Source organism: Canis lupus, chromosome 22 (assembly GCF_048164855.1).
Source record: "Canis lupus baileyi chromosome 22, mCanLup2.hap1, whole genome shotgun sequence".
Classification (NCBI taxonomy): Eukaryota; Metazoa; Chordata; class Mammalia; order Carnivora; family Canidae; genus Canis; species Canis lupus.
Genome location: NC_132859.1, coordinates 6,543,855 through 6,565,770, shown reverse-complemented (window position 1 = coordinate 6,565,770; position 21,916 = coordinate 6,543,855). Strand labels below are relative to the sequence as shown.

General features: G+C 37.3%; 1 protein-coding gene across 1 annotated transcript in view; it reads right to left on the bottom strand.

Moving 5' to 3' along the window:
- IGSF10 (immunoglobulin superfamily member 10) overlaps window positions 1-21,916 on the bottom strand; it is a 56,515-nt gene that overhangs the window by 16,756 nt on the left and 17,843 nt on the right. Inside the window, exon 4 of the mRNA XM_072792268.1 lies at window positions 6,989-7,379. Coding sequence (XP_072648369.1) covers window positions 6,989-7,379 — 391 coding nt within the window. The remainder of the gene's footprint in view (window positions 1-6,988; window positions 7,380-21,916) is intronic.

Below are 21,916 nucleotides of genomic sequence, written 5' to 3'. Positions count from 1 at the left end.
GCACAAATCCATTATAGAAAGTTAAAACTTATCAAAACTTGTACATGCTTAAAGACCATAGGTAGCACCATTCACAGCCGAGAAAAATGTAAAGAAATAAACATACAATATTAAATCATAACCACCTAAAATTAACTGTACTACCATAGTAATTCTGTAGCCACCTCCTATTACTATAGAGGTGAACTCAAGTGTTGTATCCATTTAAAAATGCTGTATGACAAACTACAATTTCTGAGGTTTTCATAAATAAAATTATGAAATCTTCATATTCCTATATTTAATATTTCCTTCATCTTAATATGTATTAATGTTGGAAATCCTGTTGCAAAATGAAACTTTCTTAAGAATTGTTTTCATAATTACAATTTTATATTAATATTTTCAAAATGCTATGAAAACATATATATGGTCATTTTTCTGTATCATAACATGCTGTATGCCAGTGACACCTTAATCCTAATCTGTAGATGAGAATAATCAGATAGAAGAGTCAAGGTGATTTCCCTAAAGGAACAAAACCAACGTGTGATTTAGGGAAAATCGAGATTGCAACCTTAGCCTCTAAAACAGAAATCGTAGTTTATTTGTTAACCACTCAGTGTCTGTCCATGATGTAGACTCAAGGGAGGGATGGACTTAAGATGAGGGGAATAACTCTGTGTCAATTCCTGTAGAAAATTCTTAGTTTTTTCCAATAATAGTTGTTGATATAGAATCAACTGAGTGCACGCACAGTACTGAAAATTCAGTTCACAGTTCAGTTATTGTAAAATTTACTTTTATATTTATGTGCCCATTGTGAAAAATCCTGAGGGAATTGAACTTATGATGTAAAACATGTTTGCATGTCTGATTTTTCAACTTGCTGATTAAACTCTCTACAAATGTCAAAAAAAAAAAAGCTGTATGACACTAATCATCTCCATGTGAGTAATTCATCGCTCTGGTAAATTGCACACTGCAGTAAAGTGATCTCATGGTTCTCAGGTATTTTTCATCATGTTTAGCACAATGCCATAAACCTTGGATAATACCATGGGACCCATACAAAGTGCCACTAGTGATGCTGGAAGTGCTCCCAAGAAGCAAAGTTACGACAAAAAAAAGTTAATACGAGGTTTGAGCTGCAGTTACCTGGCACCTTAACATCAGCAAAGCCAGCATAAGGACCTCTGTAAGAAAAAAAGAGGAAATTCCTTGAAGCTGTCACTGCACTATACCAGCAGGTGTGAAAACCTTGCACTTTCCGCAAAATACGTTTTTATCTTGTGTTGAAAAATACAGCTTTTATGTGGGTGCAAGATTGCTATAAGAAAGGCGTATCTGTAGACTCTAGTGTGATTCAAGAAAAAGCAAAGTCATTATAATGAAGCTTAGAGCAAAAGAAAGGAGAAGGACCTAACCTGGAGAATTTAATACCAGCAAAGGATGGTTTGACATTTTAGAAAAATTTGGCTTGAAATATATAAAGATAACAGGAGAAGCAGCTTCCACCACCTAAGAGGAAGCAGATGAGTTTCCAGACACCATCACAAAAATCACTGAGGAGAAAGGATACCTGCCTGAAATTAGGTTTTCAATGTAGATGAAAGTGCCCTATTCTGGATAAAAATGCCACAAAGAACATTTATTAGGAAGAGAAGGAAGCACCTGGATTTCAGACAGGAAGGGATGGGCTAACTGTACTATGGTCTGCAAATGCAGTCGGGTTAATGATTATCTATAAAGCTGCTAAATCCCGAGCCTTGAAAGGAAATGGTAAACACCAGTTGCCAGGGTTTTCATTGTACAGCAAAACGGCCTGGCTGATGAGAATATTTTTTTCCAAATTGGTCCCATCTATTCTTTGTTCCTGAAGTCAGGAAGTGCCTTGCCAGTAAGAGCCTGCTTTGTAAAGTTCTTTTAACATTGGGGAATTCCCCGAGCCACCCAAAACCCCAGGAGTTCAACACTAAAAGTATTAAAGTGGCTTACTTGCCCCCAAACATATTGCTGATTCGTCCTCTAATTCAAGGGGTCATAAAGAGGGGTCATCAAGGCTCATTAAACACTGTATTCTATGGACAGGATTATTAATTCTATGCAAGAGAACCCTCATAGAACATCTTGAAAATCTAGAAGGATTACACCACCGAAGATGCCATTGTCGTTATAGGACAAGGCAATGGAAGCCATCAAGTCTGCAACAGCAAATTCCTGCTGGAGAAAACTATGTCCAGATGGAGTGCACAACTTCAAAAGACTTAGTCCAGAGCCAGTCAAGGAAATCATAAGAGACTGTGGATATGGAAAAAAAAAATCTATATCTATCTATCTATCGGGGAGCGGGTTGGGGGAATGGTGGTAAAGGGCTTCAAGATACGGATCTTGGAGAAATTCAAGAACTAATAGATACCAGAGAAATTAAAGAGGAGATGACTGGGTAGAGATTAATGCTTCCAAACCAGTGACTAATGAGGAGGAAGAAAACATACAAAAGGCAGTGCCAGAAAACAAACCTACGTGAGACAGTCTGGCAGAAGGGTTCTCTTATTCAGGCCTGCTTCTGACTTGCGTTATGACGTGACCCCTTCTGTGATGTGGACACTGAGGCTAAAGCAAATGGTGCAAGAAAGATTGGTTGCACGTAGAAACAGTCGTAGAAAAATAAAAGAGCAGAAAGTCCAACAAAGCACAATTTATCACTGTAGAGTCCCGCTGAGTGCCCGGGCCCCTCTGGCCTCCACTTCTCTGCCGGCGACACCGGTGCCCCCACGCCCCCCTTCACCTCTTCAACGTGGAGGTGATGAGGATGAAGACCTGCTGACGATCCACCTCCACTTACAGAACCGTAAGTAATTACCATGAGGTAGAGCCAGGAAACTTCCCTATTGTGAGTGCGTTTGTGCAACAGTCCAACAACTGCATGGTAAGGATGGCGTGAGGGGTTTTTGTATGGTTGCCTCACTTGTCATTATGTAGGATTCCACATGCGGGCCTTGTGTGGAGGCGGATAGCCTCCCCTTACACAGGCATGCCGTGAGCGATGCTTACTAGAAGGCTGATGTGTGTGTTTACTTAGGGTCTCGCAATTTTTCTTTCGAAGAATGTCGCTACTGTACGGTACGCCTCTCTCTTATAATCGGAGAAACTGCATTATCAGCCTATCATCACAGGTAAGTGGTTTTAGAAAAAAAAAGTTTCCAACAGTGTATTATGAATAAGCCTACTCCCGCATCTTTAGTGTATAGGTGAGGCTACCCTAAAGCAGGTGTATCATTTACACTAGACATCCATCTGCAGCCCTATTGTTGCTTCATTATCAATGCATGAATGTAACATAAACATGATTTCTTTTCGACATTATCTTTTCATTTTTTTATATCTTTTCATTTTTGATGTCTAGTATTAGCAATTCATATACTATCTACAGTATTTTATATAAGACATTACTGATACAGGTACGGGCACCATCTTGTAAAAGCAGATGACGTAAATTTACAGTATTGATAAATACAGTACTGTAAACGTATTTTCCTTATGATTTTCTCAGAAACCTTTTCTTTTCTCTAGTTTTATTATAAGAATACAGTAAAAAATACATACAATGTATGAATAGGAGTTAATTGACCAGGTGGGTTATCCGTAAGGCTTTCTGTCAATAGTAGGCTATGGGTGGTTAAGTTTTGGGGGATTCAAAAGCTACCTACACAGATTTTTCAACTGTTTTGGGGGTCAACATATTGGTCAAGGGCCAATTATATTCAAATACAGATGGAGGAGGGCAGTGGGAGAGTACTAGGCTTTGCAGAAGGAGTGAGCGCTGAGCCAAGTGTGCAGGCAGGCTGGGAGCTCACCAGGCAGAGAAGGAAGGCAAGTGCTGCTGGCAGGAAAGCCACAGGGAGGAGGTAGTAAAATGGCACAGTGTGCCTGGGATGGCAAGGGGTTGTGAGGACTGGAAAGCAAGGAAACCAGGCTGAGGCTAGGCGCCGCTGGACTAGGGGGTTTGGGCTTTGTTCTGTAGGCCACGATCAACAAACTTTTTATGTAAAGGGCCAGGTAGTAAAGACGTTAGGTTTGTGGACCAAAGGTGTCTGACCTAGCAACTGGACTAGGCCACTGTAGCGTCAAAGCAGCCACAGAACCAGGCACGACTGTATTCCCATAGAACTCTATTTACCAAAGCCTTGTGGAGGACTGTGATTGGCCCGTGGGCTATAATTTGTCAACCCTGGATTTTTTTTTTTTATTCCTTAGTATATAAAATACCTGGGTATCTTACAATCATGGCATTTTCCACTTAAAATGTTAGCTGCTAACAATAAATAGTAGCTTGATTTTATGACCGGAACATATAAATTAGCAAAATGGCAAGTAGGTTTGATACCTTGTAGGAACCGGATACAGAATCACTTTCTGAGTGTGTGGTTCTCTGGTCCTGAGCATCATCTTCTCCCCGAGCCCCCATTGCTATGTTTCTCATATAAGCTTTCTTCATATGCCCCCCCATTCTCCTTCAGCTAGCAACCAAGTGAAAACTCAGTAGTTCTTTCCCATTCCTCATTCTTTTATCTCCTCCATGGCATTGGAAAGTACTGAGAAAACCCTCACTCAGTGTCTTGGGGGTCTGTGAAGCTACATTCAGATGTGGTCACCTCATAGTTCAATCTGTCATTCCTCAGACACAAGCCATCTTGAGCCCTTCATCCTTGGGCTTTTGTTTCTTCCCACCGCTCCAGTTCCTCCTGTCTGCTGCTCCTACATTGACCATCCCCAAAAAGCATCTCCGTGTTCAAAGCTTTCACTGTAAAATCTCTCTTGTCTATAGGATAAAGTACAATCCTCATCACCTGGCATTCAATGCTCCCTACAGTGGGTTTCAGAACACCCTGCACATCTCTCTTGAGCCTATGCCAGGCAATTTGGGCTATTTATTACCCTCTTTATGCAGCTTGTTCTAGATCTTCATGTAGAAAGCAGTTTCTCCACCCCAAATACATTTTTTTAAAAGATTTTATTTATTCATGAGACACACAGAGAGAGAGAGAGAGAGAGAGAGAGAGAGAGAGAGAGGCAGACACAGGCAGAGGGAGAAGCAAGCTCCATGCAGGGAGCCTGACGTGGGACTCCAGGATCAGGCCCTGTACTGAAGGCAGCGCTAAACCGCTGAGCCACCAGGGCTGCCCCACCAAATACATTGTAGAAGAAGATTTGGACTTTTGAATTTCTGCTTTTCTACTTTCTTGCTGTGTGACCTGGATGGGTAGCATGAAAATGATTATGTTTCACATTTACTGAGTGCTTGCTTGGTGCTATACATTGCGCTAAGCACTTTGTATGTATTAATTATTCTTCACAGTTATTATTATCCCTATGTTACAGGTGAGAAAATTGAAGCATAAAGGATCTAAATGACTAGCCCAAGACACCCAAATTTCCTAAGCCTCAGTTTCTTCATCTTGTAATTAGAAGATCATTGTGAGGATTAAATAGAAAGCATCTGGCACAATGTCAACCACAAACTCAGTACGTTAACTCTGCTAGCTCTCTTATTCCTTCTTTTCCCCCTTGATGTATCTTCTATGGCCCAGTCCAATTTCCCTCCTTTTTAATCAAGGCAGAAGTAAGTTTTACTGACTTTGAGCCCCTATGGAACTTCATTATAAGTGTTTTGATGTTTTTCATTCATAGCTTTCTTGTCTTTTTATGTGTTTAACATATTTGCCAAAAATATATGCTCCTTGAGAGCAAAGGTGCTGTCTATTGCCTTAAAGTAATTCTCAGTGTTCAGTTAATGTTTTCTGGTTTGGTCTTAAACTAATGAACCGACTACACACATATACACACACACGTGATGGCAGCAACTTCAAATCTTTTCCACTTTTCTCAAGTTTCTGGCCTTGACCTTTTCCTAGGACCCTCCTCACTCACCTCTCCTACAACTTCACAGAAGAGGAAAAGCCATCAGATAAGCACTTCCTTTGTTTTTTCTACCAGACTCAGGAGATCCCCTGCCTCTGTGCCCATCTAGTTCTCTGTTCTCCTAAGGAAAATCCTTGCTCCTATGTCTGGATCTCTTGCCCTCCAGTCTTCTCACGGACTTGTTCGAAGGATGATCTGCCCTTTCTTTTCTCTTCTCGCCTTGAACATACTCAAGTCTCTCTCATGCTTGAAGAGTCCCGTGTGATTGCACATTTCCATCTGGCTGCATCCTTCCTCCCTTGCTTCATCTCAGGCCAAACCTTTCCAAAAGAGTAGACTGCTCCCTGCCTTCCACCTCTCCCTCCCAAGACAGCAATCTGGCTTCCATCGCTCTTTGCAAAGTAACCACCCACCCCTTTGATGCCAAAATCAATAGGCTCCTTTCAGTCATTATCTTAAAGACTTAATTGTTTAATCAGATTTCAACCATTAATAGTGCAGTTAGTTGTTTGTCCATTTCCGGCCCTCCTCCCCCACAGGAATGTAAGGTCGGTGAAGGTGCTATCTGTTTTATTTTTAGATCCCTGTGTTCTTTGTGATCCCTTGCTCACAGTATTATAATAACTACTTGTTGACTGAACGGATCCTGCCCTCTTCATGCAAATTTTACTTTCCCCATCAAAGCACATTTCACACTCTGATTATCTGTTTGCTTATCTGTAGCCCGCGAGAGGCATGGTTAGAGGAGAGAGTGCTCATGGTATTTCTACCACTGAGCACAGGACCTTGACTAGAACTCCAAAAAAATGTGTATTGACTGAATGACTGAAGGGAAGATAAAAAAAGGGAAGGGTTGTGTAGCTCATGGTAGGTAGAGTAACATACACAAACATTCCTTATTTCCTAATTTTGCCAGAAGTGATGATTTATGGATAGCTGACCTGAAACAAACATACAAATAATTATGAAAGAGAATTCATTACCACTGAATTATTATTTAGTGTCCATTTTCTTTCCAGCTCAATTACCTTGGCCTCCCCGCGGTTTCCTCTAATTAGGACAAAGAAATAAACAGCATACATACCTGGGTTTTCCTGTATCCAGTCAGACAACCATTTTAAGTGGCAATCACAGGTCCATGGGTTCCCATGAAGATAAAGGCTTTCCAAATCAGGCATATTGGAAATCATCTCTTGAGGGAGGGAGTTCAGGAAGTTATCAGACAAGTAAAGGTACTTAATGAAAGATGTTTTAAATATATGGAGGTATTTGAAAGAGACAAATGTATCTGGATGGAGCTTAGTGAGCTGATTTCCTTCCAAGTGCACCAGTCGGAGAAAGGTGAGTCCATAAAAAACCTCTGGGTTTATAAATTCAATATTGTTGTGGTCCATATGCAACCGTGTCAAGCTCCTGAGGCCATAAAAAGTATCTTTCTGAAGTTTTCGGATTTTGTTATAGCTCATTTTTAAGACCTAAGGATTAAACAAAACATTTAGTTTGTCAAAAGAATTTTCACAAAAGGGAAAAGTGAAAAGTGTATCAATAATGAAACTTGTTGGAATTAATTCAGTGCAACATGTATATCTTGTTTGAATCCTAATTCAAACAAATTGGTTGCAAATTAAATATGAGAGTATCAGGGAAATTAGAATACTCATGAAGAGTTGATAATATTAAGGAGTTATTGCTAAAATTAAAGATAGAATAATTACATTGTGGTTATTTTTGAAAGATTCCCTAACTTTGAGATATACAAACCCAGTATGATGTCAAAATACTCTTATGAACACTGGCATTTTATCTTTTATAAAGATATTACTGACTTTATTTATTATGCTGTATCTATTTTATGAGGAGCTTTGGAGTAGAAATCAGATGTGTCTTGGGGATCAAGATGATAGAATAGGAAGATTCTGAGCTTACCTCCTTCCATGGACAAACCAGAACTACAACTATTTATAAAACAACTATCTCTGAGAACAAACTGAAGACTTGAAGAAATGATTTTATACAATTAAGGGTATAAAGGAAAAGTATATCATGGAGAGGGGTGAAAATGTGGTCTAGGTAGGACCCACAATCCCAGTGTGATGACCCCTAAAGGGTATGGGGTGGTATCACACCCATAGAGGCCCTCCTTGAGGAACCAGGGGCTCAAGCCCCACATTGGATTAGACTCCTGAGCCTAGGCGATCTGCACTGGGAAGACATATCTGGTTTTGAAAACCAGTGGGGCATATGTCTGGGAAGGCAGTGGGAAACTGAGACCCTGCTCTTAAAACGTGTGCATGTAATCTTACTTGCTCCAAGTCCCAGGGCAGAGGCAGCAGTTTGAAAAGTACCTGGGTTACACATAAAGGAGATTAACCTTATCATTTGCCAGAGGGGTGGGGACCCACTCTAACATTCTTTGGGAACAGAAGTGATGATAGGCACCATTTCTTTTGACTCCCCCCTTCTATCTCACTAGCTCCGTGCTGGTAGGAGCAGTTTATTCCCAAGTAGCCCCCCATATATTAGAATGCTTGCAACAGTCACTGCCAGCCAGTTGGAAGGAAGACCCACCAGTACATACAAGCCACAACAGGAGGGTGCACACAGTCCACACAGGGGATACCCCAGAGGCACTGCAGTTGGAAAATCGGAGGGGTTTGTTACTGGACCCCACTGGACACCGATCTAAAGCCAGTCCTTGAAGACTGGGTAATACAACTGATCTACCTAAACCCTCAGAAACAGACAAAATGAAGCCACAGAGGAATATGTTCCAAATGAAATAACCTACCTGAAAAATAATTCAAAATAGTGACCATAAGGATGCTCGCCAAACTTAGAAGACTGAACCAACGCAGTGAGAACCTCAACCATGAAATAGAAAACATAAAAAGGAAGCAATCAAGGCTGAAGAATAACTGAAATAAAACATATACTGGAGGCAATTGAGATTAGATGATACAGAGGAGTGAATCAATAATGTGGAGGACAGTAGTGGAAATCACTCTATCAGAACAGTAAAAAGGAAAAAAGAATTAAGAACCATAAGGGATCTCTGGGACAACATCAGGCATTCAAACATTTCCATTATAGAAGTCCCAGAAGGCGGAGAGAGAGAAAAAGGCACAGAAAACCTATTTGAAGTAATAATGGCTGAAAACTCCCTAACCTGATGAATGAAACAGACATCCATGTCCAGGAAACAGAGAGTCCTAAGGAAGATGAACCTAAAGAGACCTTCATGAAGACATATTATAATCAGAGTACCAACAGTTAAAAAGAGAATCTTAAAAGCAGTAAAGCCACAAATTACATACAAGGACACCCCCAAATGACCATCACAACTGATTTTTCTGCTGAAACTTTACAGGTAAGAAGGGAATGACATATTTTTAAAGTGTTGGAAGGACAAAAAAAAATCACAGGCAAGAATTCTCTACCCAGCATGATTATCACTCAGAACTGAAGAGAGATGAGGAGTTTCCCAGACAAGTAAAAGATAAGGAATTTATCAACAACAAACCAGTTTTACAAGAAACGTTAAAGGAACTAATTTAAGTGGGAAAGCCATAACTAGAAACAATAAAATTATAAAAGAAATGATCTCACCAATAAAAGTAAATATATAATGAAGGTAATAGTGGCCCGAACACTAACTTCTCTAGTATGAAGTTTAAAATATAAAAGTAGTAAAATCATCTAGACATAATTATTAGTCAATGGAGTCACAAAATAGTAAGATACAAAATAGGACCTCAAAACACGAAACATTGGGAGTGGTGGCAAAAATGTAGTGCTTTGGACTGCCCAGGTGGCTCAGCGGTTTAGCACCGCCTTTAGCCCAGGGCCTGATCCTAGAGACCCAGGATCGAGTCCCACATTGGGCTCCCTGCATGGAGCCTGCTTCTCCCTCTGCCTGTGTCTCTCTGCCTCTGTCTCTCATGAATAAATAAATAAAATCTTAAATTCAACAATGTTCTAAAAGTACTACATTTTTTTAAGTGATCATCAAATTAAAATAGATGGCTACAGACATAGAATATTACATTATATATGAACCCTGTGGTAACCATAAATCAGATACCTGTAATAGTTTCACAAAAAATATAAAGAAAGGACACATAGCACTAAGGAAAGTCACCAAATTATAATGGAAGAAATTTAGAGAAACAGAGAACTATAAAACAAAATGATAAGTACATGTCTATGAGTATTTTTCATTAAAGTTTAATATGGAATGCAATATTAGTTACTACTACTATTGCTTCCCTATTTTGGCTATTTTAAATAATGCTGCAGTAAACGTTGGGGTATGTATATCTTTTTGAATCAGTGTTCTCATTTTCTTTGGTAAATCCCAGTAGTGGGGATTACTGGATTACATGGTATTTCAATTTTTAATTTTTGGAGGAAACTCCACAGTGTTTTCCACAATGGCGGCACCAATTTATGTTCTTACCAACAGGGCACAAGGGCTCCCTCTCCTGCACATTCTTGCCAACACTTGTGATTTCTTGTCTTTAATTTTAGCCATTTGGACAGGTGTGAGGTGATGACTCATTGTGGTTTTGATATACATTTTCCTGATGATTAGTGATGTTGAGTATGTTGTATGTGTTTGTTGGCCATTGTCTTTTTTAGGGAAAAAAAGTGTCTATTCAGGTCCTCTGCTCTTTTTAATTGGATCTTTTTTCTTTTTTTTTTTTTGCATGTTGAGTTGTATAAGTTCTCTGTATAATTGGAATATTAACTGCTGATCAGATATATCATTTGCAAATATATTCTCCCATTAGGTAGGCTGCCTTTTGTTTTATTGATGGTTTCCTTCACTGGGCAAAAGCTTTTTATTTGGGTGTAATTCTGATAGCTTATTTTTGCTTTTGTTTCCCTTGCCCAAGGATACATGCTTGGAAAAATATTGCTATGGCTGATGTCAAAGAGAAATGGGATTTTGAAAATTTCTCTTTTTGCTACTTTGTTACTAGTATATAGAAATGCAACAGATTTCTCTATATTAATTTTCTATCCTGCAACTTTACTGAATTCACTCATCAGTTCTAACAGTTTTTTGGTGGAGACTTTAACATTTCCTCTCTATATAGTGTCATGTCATCTGCAAATAATGACAGTTTTATATCTTTCTTATCAATTTGAAGGCCTTTTCTTTGTATGGCTACTGTAGCTAGGACTTCCAAAGAGTACTATGTTGAATAAAAGTGCTAAGTGTGGACATCCTTGTCTTGTTCCTGATCTTAGAGAAGAAACTTTCAGTTTTTACTGTTGGGTAGGAGGGGTTAGCTGTGGGTTTTTCATTTGTGGGTTTTTCGTTTATGGCCTTTTCTCTGTTGGTGTACATTCCTTCTAAACCTACTTTGTTGAGAAGTTATGAATGGATATCTTATTGTCTCAAATGCTCGTTTTGCATCTATAGAGATCAGATGGTTTTTATTCTTGTTAATGTGTCAAATTGATTTCTGAATATTAAACATTTTTATTCCTGAAATAATTCCCAATTGATCATAATGAATGATTTTCTAAGTGTATTAAATTTGTTAATATTGTAAGAATGTTTGCATTTATTTTCCTTAGAAATATTGGCCTGTGGTGTCTTGATTTTTGTAGTGTTTTTGGTCTTTGCATCAAGGTAATTAATGCTCACCTTGTAGAATGTATTTGGACACTTTACTTACTCTTCTTTTGGAAGAGTATGAGAAGAATAGGTATTATCTCTTTAAATCTTTCATAGAGAATGCACCTATGATGCCATCTTGTCCTACCCTTTTGTTGGAAATTTTTTGATTACTAACTGAATTTCATTACTAGTAATTAATCTGTTGAAATTTTGTGTTTCTTGCTAATTCTGTTTTGGAAGATTTTCTAAGAATTTATCCATTTCTTTTAATTTTTCACAATATCCTCTTATAATCCTTTGTATTTCTCTAGTGTTGGTTATTTATTTCTCCTCCATTTGATTGAATACTCTTGTTTGATGAGTTGGGCCAAAGGTTTATCAATTTTGTTATCTTTTATAGAACCGGCTCCTGGTTTCATTGATTTTTTTTAAGCCTCTACTGTACTTATTTCTGCTCTGATCTTTAGTATTTCCTTCCTTCTGCTAAGAACTTAGATTTGTTCTTCTTTTTCTATCTCTTTAAGATGTAAGTTAAAGTTAAAATTTTTCTTTTTTTCTTTAATTAGGCCTGTATTGTTATAAATCTCCGTTAGAACTACTTTTTGCTGGATCCCAAAGATTTAGGTTCATGTATTTTTACTTGGTCTCCAGGTATTTTTAAATTTCTTCTTTTTTGGGGGGGGGGGGGTTGTCCAATATCCATGTTGTTTAGCCTTCATGTATTTGTGTTACTTTTAGGATGTATATGTGTATATATTGATTTCTAGTTTCATACCAGTGTGGTCAGAAAAGATGCTTGATATCACTTTTTTTTTAAGATTTGAGAGAGAGAGAAAGAGAATATGAGCAGGGGGAGGAGCAAAGAGAGAGAAAGAGAGAACCTCCAGTAGATTCCTTGCTGAGTGTGGAGCCCAGCATGGGGCTTGATCCCAGGACCCTGAGATTACAATCTGAGCTGTAATCAAGAGTCAGATACTTAACTGACTGAGCCACCCAAGTGCTCCTGATTTCACTCTTCTTAAATTTCCTGAGACTTCTTTTGTGGCCAAATGTGATCTATTCTGGAGAATGTTCCCTATGCACTTGGTAGATCCATATGGTTTAATGTGTGATTCAAAGCCATGATATCCTTGTTAATTTTCTGTCTGGGTGACCTTACATCCATTGATGTAAGTAGCCCGTTAAAGTCCCATACTATTATTGTATTGCTGTCAATTTCTTCCTTTATATCTGTTAATAATTTTTTGTGTTTGGATGCTTCTATGTTGAGTACATAGATAATATAATTGTTTTATCCTTTTGTTGGATTATTCCCTTTATCATTATTGTGGTGTCCTTGTCTTTTGCTACTTTATTTGTTTTAAGGCCTATTTTGTCTGATACAAATATTACCCCAGCTTTTTTTGTTGTTGCTTTTATTTGCATGGTTTATATTTTTAGAGCCCTTCACTTTTATTCTGTATGTGTCTTTAGCTCTGAAGTGAGTCTTTTGTAGGCAACAGAGATGAGTCTCCCCCCTCCCCATTCAGTCACCCTATGTTTTTTGATTGAAGCTTTTAGTCCATTTACATTTAAAGTAATTATTGATAGATTTGTATTTATTTCCATTTTGTTAATTGTTTTCTGGTTGTTTTTGTAGCTCTTTTTCTGTTCCTTCCTTTTTCCCTTGCTCTCTTCCCATGTCATTTGATGTCTTTCTTTAGTGATATGCTTAGATTCCTTTCTCTCTCTTTTTTGTTCTTAGAAGTCTCCTGAGGAATCCCAGCCTCCCTGAGACACATTCTTTGATGAGTTAATCTCCTTCACACATACCTCAAGTGCTTTTCTAACAGCTGTTTCTGTGCTGGATTCTTGGGCCAGGTTATTTATTATGCTGGTTCTTTAAGGGCAAGGATTCAAATTTCTATTACCTTCTGGCTTTCCCAGAGTTAAGTACTACTGATTTTAAAAGGTATTGAAGCCCTACTCATTTTCAAAGCTAGACATTATGGGGATACATCTTCATAGGACACATCCTCAGTCTGGGGGCACATGGTGTGGGGTTTGATCCTCTCACTTCTCTGTGCTTGTGGTATCCCCTCAGGAATTTGGTCCTTAACCACACCCTATCCATCCCACATTTTTGATTGGGTCTCCTCTCTACAATTAACTATAGAAGGTCTGTTTTTGCCAGCCTTTAGGGTGTCTTCATAGTTACACAAACATAGCGGTTATCTCAATGTGTCCAAATAATTAGATCAGCTCAAGATTCTACTCTGCATTTTCCCTTGAATAAAACTATCAATAGTTACTTAAAATGTAAATAGACCAAATGACCCAGTAAAAAGGTATAGTGTTACTGAATGGATAGAAAAAACAAGATCCAAATGAGCCTACAAAAGACTCTTCAGATTTATAGACAAATTTAAAGGTACACACAATCCAAAAATGAAGGAATGGAAAAAGATTTTATTTGCAGAAATCTATACTTGTATCACACAAGATAGACTTTAAAACAAAAAGACTAGACTTCTAAGGAAGTTGGTGGAATAGGATAATCCTAGGTTTATCCTATCCCATGGATACAACTAAATAACACACGTTAGTGTAAATAACCCAGAAAAGAACTCTAAAGACAGAACAGACTCTCTGCACCTAATCATAGAGAAAAAAACCCAAACTGAAAATAATAGGAAGGATGGAGACATGGTCAGGAACCAAACTGACTGCAAGACTGACCAGAGGAGGAGAGACACTGCAAGCAGATAGCAGGGAGAGGAACAGACCCCACAGCAGTCACCCCAGGCACAGAGGACCCTCACTGGGAAGACAAATTCCCATCCTATCTGACTTTGAAAACCAGAGAGGCTTAACACCTCTTAACACCACCTGAAAAATCAGTGGGCTCAGTTCAGCTCTGGCAGAACAGGAGGGTGATGTACTGAGTCCTCACCTTAGACATCATATCAGCCCTACTGAGATATAGCATAGTATCAGCAGTTTGAAAAACTCCTAGGATATATGAAAAGGAAATTTATTTGCTAATTTCAGAACTTGTGCAGGAGGGACAGGGATCTTTAAGAACAAAAGAGCCAGTGGGCACCATTTCTCTATCTTGCCTCTCAGCCTGGATACAGACATTTGCAGGAACCACAACAAATGCTCTTAGCTTTGCTAACAGCAAGCCCCACCCCGGCATTCTTTTGTGGACATGTGTTACCCAACCTGCTCTAGGGAGGAAGTTTCCAAAGCAGCTCAGATCTCCCACAAGCAGACTTGCATAAATCTTGCTAACACTGTGTGCTCCACCCCTTCAGCATTCTCATGCTGATCTGTCCATCTAACTTGCCCTCAGCAGGAGTCTATCCAAAGCAGTGCCACAAGTGTGGCATTTGCAAGCAGCTCTGAGAGTGGCCAGCCCTACTCCAAAGTGTTTCCTGAACTGAGGAGAGGGAAAGATAAACACACTAGGTGGACTGCAGCCCCAATCCATCAATGAAAGCTTCCCAAGGGACAACACATGGAAGGTACCCTGCAGATAGATGTGACTGCTTCTCTGCAAACATCTGGTATGATCCAACTCAAGCCCAAGGTAGCCCCAGACTGGCCCCTTAATAACACAGGGACCAGGGACACCTGAGTGGTTCAGCGGTTGAGCATCTGCCTTCGGCTCAGGTCATGATCCTGGAGTCCTGGGATCAAGTCCTGCAAGGAGCCTACTTCTCCCTCTGCCTGTGTCTCTCATGAATAAATAAATAAAATCTTAAAACAAAAATAAATAACACAGGGACCAAACCCTGACCACAACAAAGAGAGCCATTGCAGATGACTGGCCTGAAGACAAATGCAACTCAGCCAGAGCAGTAAGGTACACACAACACATATAGTAATATGCCTGAAGTGCCAGGTTCTGGTGAACAGAGGACATTGTACTACAGGGTACTATAGAACCTCTTCTTCATAAGGCCACTACTTTTTTTTTTTTTAAGATTTTATTTATGTATTCATTAGATGCAGAGACACAGGCAAAGGGAGAAGCAGGCTCCATGCAGGGTGCCCGACGTGGGACTCGATCCCGGGTCTCCATGATCACACCCTGGGCTGAAGGCAGTGCTAAACCGCTGAGCCACCCGGGTTGCCCATGGCCACTACTTTCAAGAGCAAGAGACATAGCTGACTTTCTTAACACACAGAAACAGAGTCGGGTAAAGATGAGGAGACAAAGTAATATGTCTCAAATGAAAGAAAAGGACAAAATTATATCAAGAGACCTAAACAAAACAAAAATAAGTAATATGCCTAATAGAAAATTTCCAGTAATAAAGATACTCACTGGACTTGAACCAAGAGTGGAGGACCTCAGTGAGACCCTTAACAAAGAGACAGAAAACATAAAAAAAAGAACCAATGAGAGATGAAGAACTCATTAACTTAAATTAAAAATATACTAGAGGGAATAAGTAGTAGACTGGAAGAAGCAGAAGAATGGACCAGAGAGCTGGAATACAGGGTGATGGAAAGCAATCAAGCTAAACAAGGAGAATGAAAAAAGAATTATAAAAAATGGGAATAGGTTAAGAGACCTCAGCAACACTTTCAAGGGTAATAACATTCACATTACATGGCTATAAGAAGAAGAGGGAGTGAAAGGGGACAGAACATTTATTTGAGGAAATAATAGCTAAAAACTTCCCTGACCTGGGAGAGGAAATAGAAATCTAGATGTAGGAGGCACAGAGCACCCCCCTTCCAATCAACCCAAGGAAATCCACACCAAGATAGACTATTTAAAATGGGCAAAAAAGTAATGAATTTTAAGAGCAGAAGGAAATAAGTTACATACAAGGTAAATCCCATAAGGCTACCAACTGATTTTTCAGCAGAAACCTTGCGAGCAAGAATAGGATGGCATGATATATTCAAAGAAAGTTTCCCAGACAAACAAAAATTAAACGAATTCATCACCACTAAACCAGCCTTACAAGAAATGTTAAAAGGGATTCTTTGGAAAGGAAAAATCACAAAGAGGAATTTCACAGGTACATTTAAACATAATAAAAGTAATAGATTAGTTATTTATAAAAGCAATATAGAGGTTGAAGCACACACACAAAAAAAACCCCAATAAAATCAAGTTTATCTAAAAAGCCATTGAGGGAATCATAAAATAAAAGGATGTAAAGCCTAATACCACATACCAGAAATGTAGGGGAGTAAAAACAAAGACTGTTTCAAACTTAAGCAACCATCAACATAATATAGACTGTTATATGCATAAGATGCTATATATAAACCTAATGGTAACTACAAATAAAAAATCATTAATACACAAAAATTAAAGAAAAAAGAATCCAAGCATATCAGTAAGAGCCATCAAACTGTGAGAAGATTGAGAAGGAAAAGTGAAGAACTACGAAAACAATCACAAAACAAGTAACAAAATTGGCAATTAGAACATACCAATTGATAATTATTTTGAATGTAAATGCACTAAATGCTCCAAAGACATAGGGTGACAGAATGGATAAAAAAAAGCAAGATTCAACTATTTGCTGCCTACAGAGACTCATTTCAGACTTAAAACGCATGCAGATTGAAAGTGAAGGGATGGAAGAACATTTATCCTGCAAATGGAAATGAAACATGTCAAGGTAACAATACTTATATTAGATAAAATAGACTTTAAAACAAAAACTAACAAGAGACAATACATAATCATAAAAGGAACAGCCCAAAAAGAAAATAAGACAATGCTAAATATTTATGCATGCAACATGGAAGCACCCAAATATATAAAGCAGCTAATTAACAAACATAAAGGCAATAATCAATGGTAATACAATAATTGTAAGGGACTTTAACACTCCTCTTACATCAATGGATAGATCATCCAAAGAGAAAATAAACAAAGGAACAGCAGCTTTGAATGATAAATTGGGCTAGATGGATCTCACAGATATATTCAGAACATTCCATTCAAAAACAGTGGAGTACATATTCTTTTCAAGTGCATATGCAACATTCTCCAGAGAAGATCACAATAGGCCACAAAACAAGTCTTAATAATTTTTAAAAAGAGTGAAATCATACTATGCATCTTTTCTAACTACAACACCATGAAACTGGAAATCAACCATAAGAAAAAAACCTGGAAGAACACAAATTCACAGAAGTTAAAGAACATGCTACTCAACAATGAATGGGTCAACCAAGAAATCAAAGAGGAAATTAAAAAAATCATGGACACAAATGAAAATGAAACACAACAGCCCAAAATCTTTGGGATGAAACAAAAGCTGTTCCAAGATAAAAGATTTATAGCAACATCGGCCTACATTAAGAAGCAAGAAAAATCTTAAATAACCTAACATTACAACTAAAGGAGCTAGAAAAAGAACAAAACTCCAAAGGTAGAAGAAAGAAATAATAAAGGCTAGAGCAGAAATAAATGAAATGGAAACTAAAAACAAACAAACAAAAAGAACAGATTAATGAAACCAGGAACTGCTTCTTTGAAAAGATCGACAGAATTAATAAAGCTTTAGCTGGACTCATAAAAAACAAAAGATTCAAATAAACAAAATCAGAAAGGAAAGAGGAGAAACACCACCATAGAACACAAAGGATTATAAGAGATTATGAAAAATTGTTTTACCAACAAATTGGACAACCTAGAAGAAATGGAGGAATTCCTAGAAACATATAACCTCCCAATACTGAATCAGGAAGAAAGAGAAAATTTGAACAGACTGATGATTAATTTGTTTCATTGCCATCAGCAATAAATTGAGTTAGTAAACAAAAAACTCCCTATAAACAAAAAAGACCAGATGGCTTCACAACTTTATCAAACACATAAAGAGGAGGTAATGCCAGTTCTTCTCAAACTATTCCAAAAAATAGAAGAAAAAGGAAAGCTTCTAAATTCATTCTATGAGGCCAGCATTAATACCCTTATACCAGAACCGGATTAGACACTATGAAAAAAAGAGAACTATGGACCAGTAACTTTGATGAACATAGATGCAAAAAAATTCTCAATAAATTATTAGCAAACTGAATCCAGCAATGTAGTGTAAAAAAAAAAAAAAGCCGTGATTAAGTGAAATTTATTCCTGGGTTGCAAGGCTGGTTCAATATTTGGTAATCAATCAACATGTTACATGACATCAACAAGAGGAAGGACAAAAACTATATGATCATTTCAATAGATGCAAAAAAAGTATTTGACAAAGTACATCCATTCATCATAAAAACCCTCAACAAAGTATGTTTCGAGGGGGACATACCCCAACATAAAAAGGCCATATATGAAAAACCCACAGCTTGCCTCAGGCTCATTGGGGGAAAATAGAGCTTTTTTGCTAAGATCAGGAACAAGACAAGGATGTCCATTCTCACCACTTTTATTCAACACAGTACTGAAGTCCTAGCCATAGCAATCAGGCAAGAAATAAAAGGCATCCAAATTAGTAAGGAAGAACTGAAACTTTCACTACTCACAGATGACATGGCAAGTGAATTACATAAAATTGTGGGATACAAAATTAACAAACAGGAATCTGTTGCATTTCTATACACTAATAACGAAGTAGAAAGAGGAATTAAGACAACAATCCAATTTATAATTGCACCTAAAATAACAAAATACCTACATATAAACTTAACCAAGGAAGTAAAAGACCTGTACTCTAAAACTACAAAAGACAGATGAAGGAAATTGAAAAGTAGAATTACCATATGTTCCAGTAATTCCACTGCTGAGTGTTTACGCAAAAAATACAAAAACACTCAAAAACATATATGCATATCTATGTTTACTGCAGCATTAGTTACAATAGCTCAAATATGGAAACAACTCAGGTGTCTATTGAAAAATGAATGGATATTGAAGATATGGTATACACACAAATGAAATATTACTCAGCCACACAAAAGGAATTTTGTTATTTGCAATAACATGGATGCATCTAGAGGCTATGATGCTAAGTGAAATTAACCAGAGAAAGACAAATACTATACAATTTCACTCCCATGTGGAATTTAAGAAACAAAGGAAAAAAGACAAACCTAAAAACCATAACTTCTTTATAGTTAGACTCTGTTATCAGAGGGGAAGTTGGGGGGTAGAGATGGGTAAAATAGGTGATGTGGATTAAGAGTACACTCATGATGAACATTACTCACATTATAATGTATGGAATTGTTATGTATAGAGTGCTATAATGTATAGACTTGTTCAATCACTATATTGTACACTTGAAATGTGATACTGCATGTTAATTATACTCAAATATATATAAGAATTTTTGGGATCTCTGGGTGGCGCAGCGGTTTGGCGCCTGCCTTTGGCCCAGGGCGCGATTCTGGAGACCCAGGATCGAATCCCACGTTGGGATCCCGGTGCATGAAGCCTGCTTCTCCCTCTGCCTGTGTCTCTGCCTCTCTCTCTCTGTGTGTGACTATCATAAATAAATAAATAAATAAATAAATAAATAAATAAATAAACAAACAAAAGAATTTTTGATAAGATGAAATAATACTTAAATAAAAAGTAAATAAGGAATGGAATTTTGATGCATGCTACAATATGCATGAATATTAAAGACATGCTATGAGAAATAAGCGAGTCACAAAAAGACAAATACTATATGATACCACTTATATGAGGAACCAAGAATACTCAAATTTAAGGAGAAAGCAGAATACTGGTTACCATGGGCTGGGGGGTGGGGAGAGAAGAATGGGGAGTTATTATTTAATGGATATAGAGATTTTAGGGAGATGAAAAAGTTCTGGAGATGGATGATGGTGATAGTTGCACAATAACATAAAGATACTTAAAAATGGTTAAAATGGTAAATTTTATACTTTACCACAATTTAATTCAATGATATAAATCAGTAAATAAGAGACAAAGAAGGCCATTACACAATGATAAAGGGATGAATCCAGCAGGAGGATATAACAATTGAAAACATCTATGCACTAAAAATGGGGGGTACCTGAATACATAAAGCATTTATGTATAATACATTAATAGACATAAAGGGAGAAATTTACACTAATACAATAATAATAGGGGACTTAACACCAACTTATGGATAATCCAGACAAAAATCAAAGAAACACTGGTTTGAATGACACATTAAACCAGACTGATCAATCAGGTATGTACAGAACATTCCATCCAAAACCAGTAGACTATATGTTCTTTTCAAGTGAACATGGAACACTCTCCAAGATAGAGCACTTATTAGGCCACAAAACAAATATCAATAAACTTAAGAAGATTGAAATCCTACCAACCATCTTCTCTGACCACAATGGGGTGAAACAAGAAACTAGAAGACAAGAGAAGAGAAATGGAAAGAAACACAAACCATGTGGAAAGTAAACATGTCAGTAAACAACCAATGAGTCAATGATGAAATCAAAGAGGAGATAAAAAAAAATATCTGGAGACAAATAAAAATGAAAATACAATTTCCAAAGTCTTTGTGACACATCAGAAGGAATTCTAAGAGGAAAATTCATAATGATACAGGCCCACCTGAAGAAAGATAAACTTATCAAATAAACAATTTAATTTTACATCTAAAGATGCTAGGAAAAAAACAAAATCTAAAATTAGAAAAATAAATAATAAAGATTAGAGTGGAAATAAAGGAGATGGAGACTAAAAAAACAAAAAAAAATTAAGAGCTTATTTTTTAAAAAGATGAACAAAATTGGTAAACCTTTTGCCAGAATCATGAAGAAAAAAGGCCCATGTGAACAAAATCACAAATTAAAGAGAAGTTACAACTACAGAATACAAAATATCATTAAAGTTTTATGCCAACAAATAGGACAAATTAGAAGAAATGGATTAATTCATAGAAACAATCTTCTAAAACTCAATCGGATAGAAATAGAATACCTGGACAGATTACTGGTAATGAAAATGAGTAATCAGAAAACTTGAACCAAAATCTAGGCCCAGATGACATCACAGATGAAATTGAGCAAACATTTAATAAAGCTTAATACCTATCCTCTTCAAACTGTTCCAAAAAATAGAAGAGGAAGAAATGCTTACAAATTCATTTTATAAGGCCAGTATTACTCTGATACCGAAACCAGACAAGAACACTATATGAAATAAAATTACAGGTCAATATCCCTGATACACATAGATGGAAAGATCCTCAATAAAATATTAGTGATGTGAATTCAACATTACCTTAGAAGACTCCTACACCATGATCAACTGGGATTTATTCCAGGGATGCAAGGATAATTCAACATTCACAAATCAAATATGATATGTCACATTAACAGAAATGATAAAAATCATATGATCAGTTTAATAGATGCAAAAAATATTTGATGAAATTAAACAGCTATTTATAATAAAAGTCC